We start from the raw sequence: 16,792 nt of genomic DNA on the forward strand, positions 1-16,792 counted from the left end.
TATCATAATTTATAACTCATTTGTCAATATTATTTTTTTTATTTTCGTTACTTTGGTAAATACCACAAAAATAAATACAGAATTTCTAAGTCAAAACAGATTTTATTAAATTTAGTTTGACCTTCTGAAGGTTTAGTAACTAGCGTTAACCCTTTCATTGACCACTTGTTGATAAACTTTTAAGAGTTTAGGCCCTGTTTCGTAACATTTTATATCGAACCTAATTTGTTGAATGAACAACCACATTTGTCCTGCTAAGCCATAAAAATGTTTAAAAATATTTTCGAGAGTCAAATATTTCCCACAATGCTTTGCTTCTATGAGGACCTGGCTTACGAAAAGGTCTGATCTGGGATCAGGCCGCTATGGAAAGAGGGATCCAGAGAGAGTTGATCTGGGATCAGGCGGAGGAACGGTTCAACAGATTTCCACGTAATGCAAAAAAATTTAAGAATAAATAAATCTCATAAACATGATTGTGTATGCGATGCGGTGACAATGTAAACTCTTTTTGCGACACTAGTAAAAATTTCTTGAATCTAAAAGTAAAGTAAGCTGATCCAGAATCAGGCAGTTGGGAGGTTATGGATCCAAACAGCCGATCTAAGGTCAGGTTGCGAGGAGGGATCCAGTGAGAGCTGAGGGTTGGGACATATTCAGCTGGTTAAAGTTTTCCTGCGCTTTTCTCTGGGCGTAATTTGGACAGGGCGCGCGGGGAGCTCTAATTAATCTTCGAAAACGTTTGTCATATTCAACTAAACACTCGCAACAACGGAACGTTCGCTAAATGCAAACTAATCGCCAGAGCTATGTTGTGTTTATGCTTTCAGACTGTAACGTTAGCCATGATAACTCCAAACTAGCTTTCCTGCTAAACGCTCCGAAATGGACTCAGTTCTGAGTGTCAGTGCAAATCTCGATCCAATCGGTCCAGAATCGATTCGGATTAACGATGCTCTCTAGAAAGAAGAGTAAAAACGAAGCGTCCAAGCCAGCAGAAGTTCATGGCAAATATGTGAAGAAAGAAACGTCCCCGCTTCTGAGAAGTGAGTAACTTCAGTCAGTCTGTCTTACAATTTTTGTATTATAAATCTTTTGAAAATTTAACCTAATTTAAGTATCTGTGTCATTATTAATTAAATGTAAAGGCTATCAACCTAATATACGTCTAATATAATCCTTAAAAGAACGTAAAAAAAGATATTGTGCCATATGTTTTTACTTAATACTGTAATTAATAAAGTAAAATAAAGTTTTTTACATATTCTGTAAATATTTTGTCCTACAGTTTACCCTGAATATTTTTTTTCAGGATTTTCACAGCCATTACAGAGTACGTTTTTAAAAGGTATTATGTAGTTACATGAATAAAAAGTTGTACATATATTTAATGCCTCCCCCATGTTTTGTTCCAGATTTGATGCCTTCATTTATCCGGCATCCAACATTTCTTCGGCGTGAGCCCCCGTTAGTGGAGCCAGTTCCAGCCGAGGTGTCTGGTGCAGGTCCGTATTCTTCTGGCTCTGTTGGGGATGTGAGCGGCCCCAAGAGTTTCCTGCGCAATGCACCGCCACGGACCCCCCTCGAGGTGTCACGCAGGGAGAGTCATCGGCTGTCTGCCCCACCACACCTTCATCGTGATTACTCCCCTTCCTCGCCATCTTACATGAGCGATGCTGGTTCAGTAACGGAGAATGGAGACGGTGGCCCATATTTCTACCCTCCAGAGCCATACTACAATAACCAACCCAGACGAGCATGCAGACCAGACCACTTTAATGAGAGCTACAGGTACTATGAGCAAAATGAGCTGAACTACCCACGAAACCCAGGACAGCCCCAGACTCCCCAGCCACACAGTCGCCCACCAACAGGTGAGTAACACATCAGTTAATGGTCACCTGACATTCAGTTAACTCTCCCTGCCAGCGTTTTGTTTTTTAAATTTGCCAGCAACCGCCAGCGATTTTGATGATTTTTAGTTAAATTTGATGGCCTCCAGTATATTTTGCTGTATGAATATTTAAATATGCAATAAACCAAAAACAGTTTTATTCTAGCTTAAAGCATTTTTTTTTACACTTCAATATAGGTATGTTTCATAAAAATGTATAGTTTTGTGCAAAAAGGTGAGATAAATCCAATTTTTATCAAAAACTAAAACTGAATAATATTCAGTACGATTATCAAAACATAAATCAAGTAAATTGCTTCCGTCAACACCTCCAAAGCTTGCACAGACATATACCACTTCCTGGATCAATATATTACTCCGTAAAATTATGCAGTTTTCATTTATATGCGGTCTATATAAGCCATAAAAACTTGTCTTTGGCGGGGAAGCATTGTCTTCTAAAAGACGAGATAACTCGTCAATGGTGGGGAAAGAGTTAAACTTTTAACTTAGTTTTTTTTTTTTTTGTATTACATTTTTTATTTTATTTTAAAATGATGATTATTTATATTGGCTTTCTATAAATGCGTGATGGCCCTGCATTTCCTTCTCAAACCGCAGTTTGGGAAATTCTGGTTTAGACTGTACAGTACAGGTAATAGTATGCTTTGAAAGTTGTAAAGGGGTTGAAACAAAACAATATGAACACCCGTTATTATAGAGGTCAATATAATTTGTGAAGGCTACAGTTATTGCAGTTATTTTTTAATGATCTTTTTGTTGTCTGTATTCTGCATGTTGTATATCAGTGTGGTGTAAGTTGTGTTCGGCAGTGTTTATAGTACAAGCCTTGAGTGAAAATTAGTGATTTGTTAGGCTCCCAAAAAGTGCAAACTTAACAGAAATGTCTGTAATCTTAAGATCAATAGACTTTATGATTATGCCTGCATACACATTGCCTGTCATGACTTCATCGGTGAAGAAGAATAGTGGGCCAAAAACCGAAAGTGAATGTCAATGATTGGAACAGTCAAACACTAAGAAGAATTGTGTCTAAACAACACAGAACTGCTGGAGCAAAGTGACAACAAACCTGAAATATTCACATTGAAGACCCTTTTTTCACAAAATATTTAAACGGACACTTTATGAAATCATTTGCCTTGAAAACAGCTTAACCAGCCATGATGAGTGACATGACATTTTGCTGGTTTCTATTTTTGTAGTGTCATCATGCCTACCCTGAAATTTATTTGGTCCCAAATCCTTCATTGCATAACAAATGTATACTAAACATTTGTTTGATGAACAGCTTTGCAGTAATGTGGTTGGGTGGAATGAATGACAGAATTGTATATTAATGGGTGATTATATATGACGTGATGTTCTCTGATTAAATTAATCAGATACAGAGGTCTCAATATATTTGCACAACTAAGCTAGACTTAAAAGGTTTGAATGTACAAAATTCACACATTTTTAATTCTAGCACAAGTATTCAAATACTTTTTGGGGCCAGTGTATATTAATGGGTGTATGAGTGAGGTGAATCTCTAATGCTATTGAGCAGGATAACAGATGTGAAACTGTACACTGACGTCATCACACATTCCAGCTCTGACTCTCTCTCTCTCTCACACAAACAGACACCGTTCCCTCACAAACATATGCTCATTATTAGAGCTGAGTGATACAGCTTAAATTATGTATTGATAAATATCTTTATACACTACTGTTAATTTTTTTTGTTTTTCAGAGAAGTCTCTTATGCATTTATTATCAAAAATACAGCAAAAGGGGAATTGCCAGTCTTCAGTGTCATGTGATATTTCAGAGGTCATTCTAATATGCTCTAATTTGGTAAGTAAATTGTATTTATAGAGCACATTTAAATTCAGCTTACACTGACCAAAGTATAATCGAGCCAGTGAATATTGGGGAAGACCAAGGCATAAGAAATTACAGTAGTCCAATCGTGATGTGAAAGGAAGTCTTGAAAGGAAAATGTTGATTTAAGTCTAGAAATTATTCTCTAATGATAATAGCTGTTTTTAACAACTGAGCTAATTAGCTTTTTGAGGCAAAGCTCAGAGTAAAAAATAATACCAACATTTTTTTGCATGTGACTTAACATTTTGATTGAGACTTATTATTAACTATAGAGTTTCTGGGTTTAGAGGGATCAAAAATAATTACCTCCGTTTTTAAATTATTTAGCTGAAGGAAATTATTCACCATCAAGATTTTAATGTCCTTCAGACAGTGCATAAGAGGCTGCAAAGAATGACCAAGTGGAAGCATGTACAGATTAAAAAGTAATGGCACCAAAATAGACCCTTGAGGTATCACACAAGGCAGAGAAACTGATGACGAGGAAAACTGTCCGATAGCCCCTGAAATTGTCCTGGATTTCAAGATATGCTTAAACCACGATAATGCTGCATCCTTGATAACTACCCAATGTTCAAGGCGTGATAAAAGGATGTCGTGATCTACTGTGTCTAAAGCAGCACTCGAATCCAATAAAATCAAAACTGCATTTTCACCACAGTCCACAGCAAGTAGCAAATCATTCATCACTTTTAGCAAAGCTGTTTTCAGTGCAATGATAGGTTGCAAAACCTGATTGCAACCTATCATATATATATATATTTTATATATTTTAAACCCTTTAAAATATAAGCGAGAGATGAGATATTTACAGTGTTACTCTTTTTGGGTTTTTTTTTGCCAGCCTTACTCAGTACATTGTTTTCTCATGTACGCTTTTGCTCAATACACATACACTTTCTAGGCTGTCACGCTCATGTAGTATTTCTCATTGTGTGTGAGAATGAAAGAAATGTGGATTTTTCTTGGTTGCCCTTTTCCTCACCCTACACTGATGTGTTTCTTCTGGGGTTCACCATGCAGCTGTGACTTGTTTTCTCCCTCCCTCTCTGTTTCATTTCACTCCACTTCCTATGTGTTCAGATTGAAAATAAATACAAAATCTCATTCTAATACACACAGAAAAATTTCCTGCATACAGATCCTATAATGCTTCCCTCTGTCTTTGTTATTCTAGCAATCGGCCGTGTTCCAGCAAAGTCGGTGGGTAATCTGACGACCATGAGTGGGGAGGAAGCGGCTCTTCCTCCTGGCTGGACTGTTGATTGGACGATTCGAGGCAGAAAGTATTTCATCGATCACAACACAAACACCACTCATTGGAGCCATCCGCTGGAGAGGGAGGGGCTTCCACCGGGCTGGGAGAGGGTGGAGTCAGCTGAGTGTGGAGTGTATTATGTTGACCACATCAACAAATGTGCCCAGTACAGACACCCCTGTGCACCCAGGTGAGTGGCGAGACGTTCCAGTACACTCTGAGACTTTTTGGTGCCATTTTGTATCTAAAATACACATTCCAACTCTGCTTTTGCTCAGTGTTCCACGTTATGACCAGCCCCCTCCCCCGCCAGTCACCTACCAGCCCCGCCCACCAGAACGCAACCAGCCCGTACTGGTACCAGCTAACCCATATCACACAGCCGAGATCCCAGACTGGCTGCAGGTGTATGCCAGAGCCCCGCTAAAGTAAGTTTCACACACTGTCAGGCTCTAAAACTCTCACCTATACTCCAGTCTGCATCACAGATGGGTGCTTCAGTCTAGGCAGCTTCATTGATTGTAATAGGAGTGCTTTCATTTTGATGCATCAACCTACACTGCATGTGTCCAGTGTTGGCATGTTGAAACTGTAGTTTACTATTTGCATTAATATAGAATTTAGCTGATGTGCAGTCACAGGTGTGCAGCCATGTATATGAGCTATTTTGGGGGGACTTAAAACACAACTCTTCTAATTATGTATTTATGTATTAGTATTTTGAGTTTTATATATATAAATGAAAAGTTACATAATATAAAGTGTTATTTTAGTATTATTACTATACTTTTTATTATTATAGTAAGTGTTAGTATTTTGAATGGCCTTTTATTTTTATATTTTGTATTTTTTCTCATTTCTATTTAGCTTTTATTTATAAAAAACTTCATTTACATTCGTTACCTTTTTTGTTTTTGTTTTTTTGTCTCTGTGAAGTATCCTTGATTGTTAAATTGATTTTATCCATTTTGTTTATAGATAGTTTTCATGAAATTATGTAGATTCTTCTAAGATTTTAGGTCTTGGTCTTGGTCTTGGTTTAGATGCTTTTCCAGTCTGAACATCTGAAAATTACCCTAAACCCTTGGACAAGAGACCAGTGCTTTGACACTAGCCACCCAGTTTAGGCTATGTTTTTTTCAGAGGGGACATCAGCCAGAAGATTTCTTGATTGAAAGTTTTTTTTTTCATTGGCTGGTTCCTGGAAGCCATCAAAGGCTGTAAACTGGCTATAATGATAGAGTCTGGTAAAGGCCAATGTCATTAACCTTCAGTCATATTAGTGTGTGTTTGTGCTTTGTCTCAGGTATGACCACATCCTGAAGTGGGAACTCTTCCAGTTAATAGATCTGGACACGTATCAGGGGATGCTGAAGCTGCTCTTCATGAAGGAGCTGGAGTGCATTGTTAAATCCTATGAAGCATATCGACAAGCGCTGCTTAGCGAACTCGACACTTGCAAACAGCGGCAGCAGTGGTATGCCCAACAACCCGCCAAAAACTTCCCTCCTAACATGTGACTTGTATAAGACATACCCAAAGTCCATCGTTATCAGTGCCTTATCTGCTGTTGCAGACTCTCATTTATTTCCTCAAACGGCTCCAAATATAAGCCCAAAGAGATACACCACATAAAGCCTGTTGGGAACTTTCCATTATTACTCCTATATAGCTGATCAGCCATAATACGAGTCTGTTCTTGGTTTGACTGTTATGAATGTGTTTGCCCATGTTGAAAGTGTTTCTTTGTGCATGTCAAGACTGTCAGGACTCATTCCTTCTGCATTGTGTTTTTTTGGACAATCACAAATATCAGATATCAATGTTTTCATGTTTAATCAGACTCATATTTTCAATTATAGTTTTGCTTTTTGGGTGAATTTCATCTAAAAAATAAATAATAATTATACAGATCACATTTCACTTAAAAAAAAAAATATAGAGAGAATTTATACTGTAGTTTGCATAAAGAAATTGATGGTTTTACATCAAATACAATCATGATGTATACTTGACAATTATAAACAAAAAGCAAAAATCAAAGGGTTTTTTTTGCATTATTTATATTTAGAATGAAAGTAATGCAACAATCTACAGTACATGGTGGTTTATTTTCTTCAAGTAAAATATGTTTTTGTTTCTTGTGATTTCTGGCATGGTGAAATATGACTTGGGCATTTCTTTGAGGTTCATCCTTTAAGGTTTAGGTGGATTCCTTGTTTTTTTGGGGGGGAATTTGCTGCTTATATTTAAAGGTGTATATTTCCCTTTGTATGAAGTGTTTGAGCCTACGGCATTTGTTTTTAGTTTTGCCTGTATTTTTCAGTTATAATGACTGTAAAATCTATTTTGAGCATCAACACTAAATAAACCAGGACTTTGTATTGTGTGTGTGTGTGAGAGAGAGAGAGACATTATCAAAATGTTACTGTTCGAAAAAGCCAATCCTTAGTAGCATCGAAAGGAATCCTCTAGGGCCTCAATTCTTAAATTCCATGGATTTCTTCCTACATTAAAAGTGAGGGGGAAAATGTGAGATTCATAAAAGCAAAAACTGCCATGATGAATTGTAGCATACTAACTTTTGCCCTCATGCCAGTAACTTTGTTTTATTAGCTCTAAAATGTGTTTGGTTAATGCTTGTGATAGACTATGGGTTTCCATAAAGACAGAGGTCCTCATTTATAAAGATGTATGTAGATTGATTCTTAATGTGAACATACAACAGTTTCTGGAAAGTTGCTATGATTTATAAATTGTCTAGAACCACAAATTTTTTTCCTAAATACATCAATAACAGTTTGTCTTCGATGGATTCAACTCCATCAACAGAACCACCACAAATATCCCTTTATTGTTCAAAAGAAGTCTTTATAAATGTGACCGCATCATGAGCATTAGCTGGATACATTTTAGCCTGATATGAGTTAACAAAACTAAACTTACGATACTTTAAACGTCAGATTTTCTTGGCGATTTTCTGTTATGGAAACACTTGGCAAATGCAAATAGTAGCCCATGAGCTCTACTGTGATTACCAATGAGTTTGTTTCAGTTTTTATGCCTCTGAAAATGGACAATGATACCGACCCAAATATGATGGGATGGAAGGTGAAATCACTGCAACACATGGTTCGGCCTATGATAATGACTAATACTTGTGTTTTTAAACATTTAGTGTTTTATTCCCTTATAAATAGCACTGAACTCAACATACAACATCCATTTCAAAATAAGAACAGACTGCTTTCATGTGAGTATCAGAGAGAGTATCAGTATTTACAGTGAGAAGATGGCAAAATGGTGAACTGACAGAACTAATACTGTGATTTTCTAATGCAGGCGCAAGCGACACAGTCTCCACACCAGCGTCTTCTCTGTCTGACCCTGGGCCTGAACTGTAGGTGCAGGATGTTGATGTGATGTGTGATTGTAGTGATATGTTTCTGCTGTAGTGCCGAACAGTCTCTCGTCTCTTTCTCGCTCTGACTGGACGCTCCACTGTCTCTGTCCACGGTGCGTCTGTGTGAAGCCATGGGGGGTCAGTTTTGTTTCTTGTCCTGCTCGGGCTGTTGGTCAGTCTGGTGTCCAGGGAAGGCGTGATTACACAACTGCCTGTGGTTTGCCGCTACACTGTACAGCTTATACAGAGCCTGAGGGAGCCAACAGAAAGATACGACATGTTAACGTGAGATCTCTCTTGATATTTGTTACATGTTGTGAAATTGTGTTTATGTGTAAATAGCAAGTTCAGGTGTGTGCAGGGTGCAGTAAAGCCCATCTTACCTCATTAGTGCTTCCCTGAAACAAAGAAATGAGGAATACAGTTAACAGATTTGTGGTTAAAATGTGACCTAATGTATGTATGAACTTTTAATTCTTCAAAGATTTTACAGTTTTATTTCTTATCTATATTTTGAAGAGTTTCAGAGTATTGAGGGGTTTGTTCATGCATCATTTAACTAAAAACATTTTAATCCACAAAAACATGGTGATCAAAATATACACTTAAAACACTTATGTAAATGAAAAAGTTGTGTTTTTATATATATATATATATATATATATATATATATATACACACACACACACACACACACACACACACACTATTATACATTTTATAAATTATAATTGTATAAATTTATTTATTTTATAAATTATTATTATTATTATATATGCCATGTATATACACTACCATTCAAAGATTTGGGGTCAGTAAGATTTTTTACTAAAGAGATTAATACTTTTATTTAGAAATGAATCATTTAAATTGCGGGAAAAGTTACAGTAAATATTTAAATACAGTAAATACAAAAATTTTTTTCAAACAGATGCTATTTTTTATTGTTGTTTTAACTTTACATTCCTCAAAGAATCCTGAAAAAAATTATTTACGGTTTACACAAAACTATTAAGCAGCACAACTTCAATATTGATAATAATATAAAGCATTTCTTAAGCACCAATTCAGCATATTATAATATATGCTTTCTGAAGGATCGTGTGACACTGAAGACTGAAGTAATGGCTGCTGAAAATTCAAAACATCTTAATGCGTATTTGTTTTTAAAGTTCAGTACGTTTTTATTTCCTCTTACTTACTCTTTGAACTGTTGCCATCTGGTCAGCACTACAGAGCACTGAGTACCACAACGGCCAGGCATGAGAATAGTTTCTTCCCTCAGACAATCCATCTCAAGAACAGTTAACTTTGCAAAAAACGTGTATACATTTATTTATTTAACACACCATGCTCCTTATTTACATTTCCTTGCACCTGTACACACAAATACCATCTATTTTCTATTTTGTATATTACGCTTTTCTACAAAAATGTGTTTTATATTGCTATTTCCTCTTATTTATTCTGTTTTTATTGTCTGTTGCCGTCATTCTGTATGTGCTGTGGAAGCTTCTGTCACCATAAACATGCCTAGCTAGCAATCGAGCTCTTTCTGATTCTGATTGTGAAATGTTGTGTTTTACCTGGTCCCACAGCGCTCCGGCCACCTGGTCAATGACGGCGCCCAGTTCTCTGTATTCTCCTGAGTAGCGGATGTACGCCCAGGTGCACAGAGTGATGAGAGCGAAGCCCAACACCATGTTGCAGATGCTTGCGATGATGTCAACACCCACGAACCCCGTGATCCCTGCGGCCACGTACATCACAAAGATCACCACGAACAGCGTCGCGGGTGTTCGTGCCGCGTGGAAGATGTTCTTGGAGTCATTGTGTTTGATGTACTGCACAAACAGCTCATCGATCTCCGCCTCCAGCTGCTGAAGGTAACGCCGGCTGAACTCCTCCCCACCCATTTTCTTCACGCTACGAAACAACGTCAACGCCTCATCACGGATGTTCAAGTGACGCGCCTGCAGCTCGCTCGGTGCGAGGAAAGGCCGATCTCCTCCACTCACCTGGGCCGTAAAACAAAATTGACGAAGACGAGTCGGACTTACACCATGTGAAATCAGCTGTTTATAGTAGTCACACTCACCTCCTCCATCTTCTTGTTGTAAAGATCTTTAGCTGCAGCCACTGCGGCCAGATTATTTGCTTCCGCTGTGGCCTGTGCACACAAACACACCCTAACCCGGTCATACTGTATGAAGCTATTAGCTCTTGGGTGTATTTACTGTTAGTCAGGCTAAGGATGTGCAACGTGCGGGCGAAAGGTCAAGAGGTCATACCTGTAACATGGATTTCGGATGTGGCAGCTCCTCTCCCTGGTAAATCTTGATATATGCCTAAAATCATAAACGGCTGCTCAGTTCACTTCAAGAATTCCAAATATCAAATTGTACTGTTACAATAATAAACTCCATTAAATGATTTTTATTTTTTTTATTTTTCATTTTTATTATTGGATATATTGTTACCATATTGGTTGTTGGTTGAAGATTTTTGATTTACTGATCTCATCTGATATTTCCTCTGTTTTTACACTTAGATTACCACTGCCTCATTTAACACTGTTAAATATAATGTTTAGCAAATCTTAAAATATCAGTTTTTCAAACTGTACTATACTTATACAGTAAAGGGATACTGTTTTAATTAATAATTAAATAATTAATTTGAGTTTTTAGTGTTTTATTTTTATTACACAGTGTAACAAAAATTTACTTCCCTTAATTTTTTATGGTTCTTCTGTAATTCTGTGATGCTAATTATTCTATCCTATTTATTTTCCACATAGCATCTATATTTTGGTAAATATTTAGGTCAGGTCAATTTAAGAACCTCTTGCATTAATTATGAAACACTGGTTTAGCACAGATATGTTTTTGTACTATTTTACATGTTTTCTTTCTGGAATATTTTAGGGCTTACTGAATTCCAGAACATTTCAGGACTAGATATAAAAGCTTACTTTTCTGAGTTTTGGACGACTCACTTTTGGTAGCAGTTTAATTGTTGTTAGCTTAGTATTATGCATGTACCATGTAATTTTAATGCATAAGTAATAACAGGTTAGCTTGAATAAGTTATCAAAAAAAAAAAAATTAATGAACACTGTTGTGATACACAACATATAAAATATTACTATAGGCCTGTTATTAATTTAAAAAAAAAAATTGAAAGTTTTCAGACAGATTTTAATGCTGGTGCATTCTCAATAAATAAGTTTGTTGGTTAATTCATTTTGTATTCCTAGTAGTGGTGATTTTACCACAAACAAACTAATACCTTGAAGTACTCCAGAAGTCCACGGCAGGTGATTTTGCTTCCGTTTATCTCCTTTACATCCAGATTTTTGGGGCTTAGTAACCACAGAACAAGCACTTGTAGATTATTGATAAACTCTTGATCGATCTCTGAAACACATGATCAGAAACAGGTGTCTTTGTACACTTTATTTGTACTTCACAGTCTAAGGACACCAACATAGAGCTTCCACATATTTAAGCTCAGGTACATCTGTAGACATACCCTTCAATCTGCCGTCAAAGTGTGGGTTTGTGGCCACCTTGAGTCCCGGGTGTGGCATGAGGAAGCAGGAGACGTTGGTGAAGCAGGAATGGATGTGTTTCCTCACGTTCTGCAGCTCCTCGTGTTGATTCTCTGAGATCTACACAGAAACACATTGAGGTGGTTCTATTTGAATGACTTAAGGATTTTCATGTTAGCCTTTCCAAATTTCCTTATATTAACCTACTGACCTTCAATCTTTTCTCCAGAAATTTCATTCCTCCTTCCTGTCCATAGGGAAACTCATATGGAAAGCTCCAGTCCCGCACCAGAAAGATCATCGACTAGTGAAATAACACATACCACATGAGTAGTGATGGTCATTTATACTAATGTAATGACAGAGCACTTTTAGTGAAGAACAGTATGTTTCAGAATGAAACTACAAAAAGCAAAATGATTTATTAATTTTTTTTAATACCTGAAATGGTTTGAGGAATGTTTCTTCCATGGCCAGTCTGCCGTATTCAGTGAAAAGCTATAACGGTCAACAAAAACAAAAGCACAGATTGTTTTTTTACTCAAACACATTTTATTATAGTCATCCATTTTTGCTGTTTCACAGTACAAAAACAAAAAAAAACTGCACTCTATATAAATGTCCTTTCAAAATATTTATTAATTTCATACCTGCTGCCTTTGTTTAACATTCAAAAAATCGTGGCGTACAAGCTTTTCAATTTTATTTAATTACAAGAATAAACCTGGAATTGCCTTTCATATTTTATTAATATATTTTTTATTTGTTTATATTATCTTTTTGTAATTACACAGCACTTTTTGGTACACTCAAAGCACTTTTATAGTGCTTTATGAATACATTTTAATAGTATTGAATCTCATAAAACTCATTTAAAAGTCTGATAAGATAACTACTACAGTATAACAGCATTGCGGGTGGTAAAATGAGTGCCACTTTACCTGCAGATGCTGAAGATCATCTTCCTGAACATTCTGAGATATGTTGTACACCTTAAAAAAGAAAAGATGACATCAAGCTCCCATTCAATATCACTGAAAACATGGTCACTGTTTTCTTACGTGTGCTACCTGCATAGAGCTGATCATGGTACTAAGGGCAAATACAGTAGCTGAGTCACGGAGAGTGGACTGGCTGTCAAAGGTCCCCTGAGTATCCATCAGCAGCACTGCCGCCTAAAGGAAAAACGGCAAACCACACTCGTGTTTAGTGGCGCTTTGTTTCATTTTCACATTCAGGGCTGCGTTACAGTCTCTGTCTTACACAAATATATTATAGTTTCACTCAAGTAACAAGAATGAATATAAGCTTCTATCACATTAGAAAATATATGAAATAGGAAAGTTATTTTTTAATTGTAATAATATTTCACAGTATTTCTGTTTTACCATATTTTTGATTAAATCAATGCAGCCTTGATAAGCATCTTTCCTTAGTGAGACTGCTTTATGTTACCTTGCTACCATCTGGTTTGTCCACCAGGAAGACTTCACTCCAGATCTGAATGCCAGTGGTCTCCCGCTCTGACCCTCCTCTCCATGAGAATCCCGTCAGCGGCTCGTCCGGGTCTCCCAGCCACTCATCACTGGCCTGAATGCAAACACACATATTACAGATTACATCAACTTAAACAAGAAACTGATTGTGATTTGGAACTAGTTTGAGAGTAATAATACAACTATGAATTATAGCTAATCTCACCTGGCTGTACATGTAACGCAGCATGAAGTCCATGAGGAAGGATTTGCCCTTGCGGAAGGCTCCTGCCACCGAGATGGCCACTACCTCTCTGTCTCTGACCTCTTCAGCCAGCAGGATCTTACTGAGCGCAGCCTCGTCCAGCTCAAACGTGTGGTCGTCTTTCACCACCAACACCTGCACGGGACGTGCCCGTCCGTCTGTCTCCTCCTCCTCTGAGCTCCAGTCATACACGTTTTTATCCACGAAAGACCCTGAACACAACCACATTTGAATGTCATTTCTACAGTTCCAATGACTGTCACAGTGGTAACTTGTAACCATAAATATAATCTTCAGCAAGGTATGCAAACCGCAAACAACAGAGTACTGTAAAGTACTGTTAATGTTTTTAAACCTGCTGGTTTTAAATGCAGTGCTCTATATGGATCATAATGTATGAGTTGTACTGATACCTCACTATCAAATGATCAACTGTCATCCAGTGTTATTTTAGTATTATTTATAGAATATTTTATATTAATATTTTGAATTTGCTTTACATTTTAATATCATTTTTGGTCATTTTGATATGTCTTTGACATTTTATTATTATTCATACATTTTGATTTCAGTCAATAGTTTTAACTTATTTCCATTTTTATAATTCTTTCTTTTTGTGTGTATATATATATATATAAAATTTAAAATTTCAACATTTTAACTAACACAAATGTTTTTAATAGTTAGATTCAGTTAACAATAATAACTCTGGTTGGGTGTGTGTGGGGGAAACAATTTTTTTTTTGTCAATTAATGGAGCATTAATGCCACATTATGATTAAGATAATCATCTATTTGACATCAAATGAGGGTTAAATCCACATCAGAGACAAGTGATCATAAGACAAATGTTATGGAAAAATATTTTAGTTGCAAAGATTCTAGATCAAATCTCTCTTTTCTCCATCTAGCATTCTCCTGGGAGAAACTGTGGAGTCATGTTTTAGTAAGGCTTAATGCAGCAGACAATCCTAATGGAGCTTTAGTAATGATCTTATAACATCTGTCATCAAGGCTAGTGTGATGTGGCTCATAGAGATGAAGTACATCTCAGATCTACTTTTAAAACAAAACTGGTGGTCAAACAATATACCAGCTAGTAACCTAATGGTTAATGTGTCTTTAAGCATGATATAAGTATGTGAACTAGTGAAACACCAGGTTGCTCTGGTGGATCTGCCCTCAAACTGATGCATTTGTCAAGCATTTCTTAAATGCAACTGAACAGTAATGGATATTGACAGGGGAATTACAACATTTCTAACGTTAGATATTTTCAGCCAGGGCTAATTCAACTTATAAGGATGTTATGAAGCTGTTCACAGCATTGCATTTACACTTCTGCCATTGGCTAGCACCAAAGCAACACCAATACTGTCCCAACACTGTAAATTATTTACATTCAAATTACCTTGTAGCGCTCTCTATCTCTCCTGTTCTCTCCCTCTTGCTATCTACCAGGTCATATTCACCTGGTCAGGGTTGTTAAGAGCAGCAAACATTCATATGGCTACCATGTATATTATATAAACCAGCATCTCCATGCAGGCCTGTAGCAGATGTAGAGAGCTCTGCTTATGTGGGTCACTGACTTGCATCAATGCACACCACTTCACACACAGTCAGATCACTTCTTATTTGAACCACTGCAATGAAGAAAAACTGTGACTTGTGATCTAATAAATTCAACTGAAACATCAGTCTCAATAAAACATATATGTTTGGGTGGGTGCATTTTACAAACGAGCACCAATTTGTGTTTCCACAGACATTAGGCCTACAATAGCGCAAATGTTACACTGCTTTTAAATATAGCCAGCCTATTACTGCAGTAAAATGTAAAATAGCTGTCATCACAGACACACACACAGATACAGGGCGGAACAGGGCTGTGGTCCGGAGCAAAACAGCTGATTTGGGCAGGGGAAAAGCACTGTTTTGTTTGTGTTTATTTGTGTGTGTTTCTTAAGATTCAGACAAGAGTGTCTATGTAACAGCATCCTCATGATTTACAGAATCGCACAATAACCCGTCTCGTATTGTGTCACACGTCCGGATGGTTTATTATATTAAATATGGACTTACCCCAGCTGTCTCTGTCCTTTTTGTCTCGTGCCATGTCGCACTGGGTGTTTCGTTCTGTATTCGGGTCGACTCGGTTCTAAACAGCGATCATTAGACGAATGCGATGCTGGAAATCAGCAGCCAGTGATGGAGGCTCATTCTCATCTGAAACGAGTGTGTAGCGCATCATTAGATCGCGCAGTGGCGCTGTGGGACGCTCGGGTGTAGACATCTATAATGTAATGACTTAAAGGGATACTCCACCACAAAATGAAAATTTTTGTCATTAAACGCCAAACTCGTAAAAGCTTCGGAACACAATTTAAGATTTTTTGGATGGAAACCGGAAGGCCTGTGACTGTCCCATTAAATGCCAAGTAAATTACACTGTCAAGGTCCAGAAAAGTATGAAAAGCAGAATAGTCCATCTGCAGTCAGTGGTTCAACCGTAACGTTATAGCTCCATAACATTATAGCTGGGGGCGTGGCGAGGGTGGAGTCGGCGTGGGGGAAAAGACAGCGAACATCATGTGTTTTTGAATGGCAAAAATGCACATATTGAGTGCTCATTCCCAGAGACACGTAGAACAATTGCAGTCTCTTTTAACTTTAATATTCATATACACTAGTCCATATCGATATTTGATTCATTGCACAGCTCTACTGTAGATGTATTCATAAAAAAATAGCCAAATTCCATGACGTTCTGCTTTATGTAGCCAGTTCCATTTTGGATTCCACGATTCAATCGCTTCGCAAACACAGACGGGGTGAATTTATGAATGAAAGTGTGAAAGTTCTGACACAAAACGAAGTTGTTATGTATCCTCACATTTTTTAAGTGGGTATATGGACATCCTTGGCCTTTTCTAGTTGGTAACGGCGAATCACATAGATTACACCTCTTAGCAGACGCGTTTCATGCGAGTTTAGGTTCGACACTAGGCTACATAGTTTTGCTTAAGGTAGAATGATAAGGCAAATTATATA

The 16,792-nt window shown here is 37.2% G+C and overlaps 2 protein-coding genes across 2 annotated transcripts; one reads left to right on the forward strand and one right to left on the reverse strand.

The window, feature by feature from the left end:
• The first annotated feature begins 578 nt into the window (after positions 1–578).
• LOC128026011 (protein salvador homolog 1-like) lies at positions 579–7,431 on the forward strand. Its single transcript, XM_052612689.1, has 5 exons — positions 579–1,046; positions 1,416–1,874; positions 4,962–5,232; positions 5,321–5,470; positions 6,349–7,431. Exons 1-5 carry the CDS (start codon positions 953–955, stop codon positions 6,560–6,562), a joined length of 1,188 nt encoding a protein of 395 aa, XP_052468649.1. The 5' UTR covers positions 579–952; the 3' UTR covers positions 6,563–7,431.
• A 769-nt stretch (positions 7,432–8,200) lies between these two features.
• On the reverse strand, positions 8,201–15,996 carry LOC128026010 (atlastin-1-like). The gene is made up of 14 exons (XM_052612688.1): positions 15,824–15,996; positions 13,700–13,950; positions 13,454–13,588; positions 13,069–13,173; positions 12,940–12,990; positions 12,440–12,496; positions 12,210–12,302; positions 11,980–12,118; positions 11,737–11,864; positions 10,737–10,793; positions 10,544–10,615; positions 10,032–10,463; positions 8,829–8,843; positions 8,201–8,695 (listed from the first exon to the last, which is right to left on the reverse strand). The coding sequence occupies exons 1-14, from the start codon at positions 15,855–15,857 to the stop codon at positions 8,585–8,587; spliced, it is 1,680 nt and encodes a 559-aa protein (XP_052468648.1). The 5' UTR covers positions 15,858–15,996; the 3' UTR covers positions 8,201–8,584.
• Positions 15,997–16,792: the final 796 nt, after the last annotated feature.

The sequence above is a fragment of the Carassius gibelio genome, chromosome A13 (genome assembly GCF_023724105.1).
Source record: "Carassius gibelio isolate Cgi1373 ecotype wild population from Czech Republic chromosome A13, carGib1.2-hapl.c, whole genome shotgun sequence".
Taxonomy (NCBI): Eukaryota; Metazoa; Chordata; class Actinopteri; order Cypriniformes; family Cyprinidae; genus Carassius; species Carassius gibelio.

Bases quoted from the DNA above. Each gene is read 5' to 3' on its own strand.
- LOC128026010 (XM_052612688.1), bottom strand. From the start codon at position 15,857: ATGGCACGAGACAAAAAGGACAGAGACAGCTGGG. The intron at 12,303-12,439 runs GTATTAAAAAAA...TTATTTCACTAG, and splicing joins CATTCCTCAAACCATTTCAG to TCGATGATCTTTCTGGTGCG. The intron at 11,865-11,979 runs GTATGTCTACAG...CATGTGTTTCAG, and splicing joins CTTTGACGGCAGATTGAAGG to AGATCGATCAAGAGTTTATC.
- LOC128026011 (XM_052612689.1), top strand. From the start codon at position 953: ATGCTCTCTAGAAAGAAGAGTAAAAACGAAGCGTCCAAGCCAGCAGAA. The intron at 1,047-1,415 runs GTGAGTAACTTC...GTTTTGTTCCAG, and splicing joins AACGTCCCCGCTTCTGAGAA to ATTTGATGCCTTCATTTATC. The intron at 5,233-5,320 runs GTGAGTGGCGAG...GCTTTTGCTCAG, and splicing joins AGACACCCCTGTGCACCCAG to TGTTCCACGTTATGACCAGC.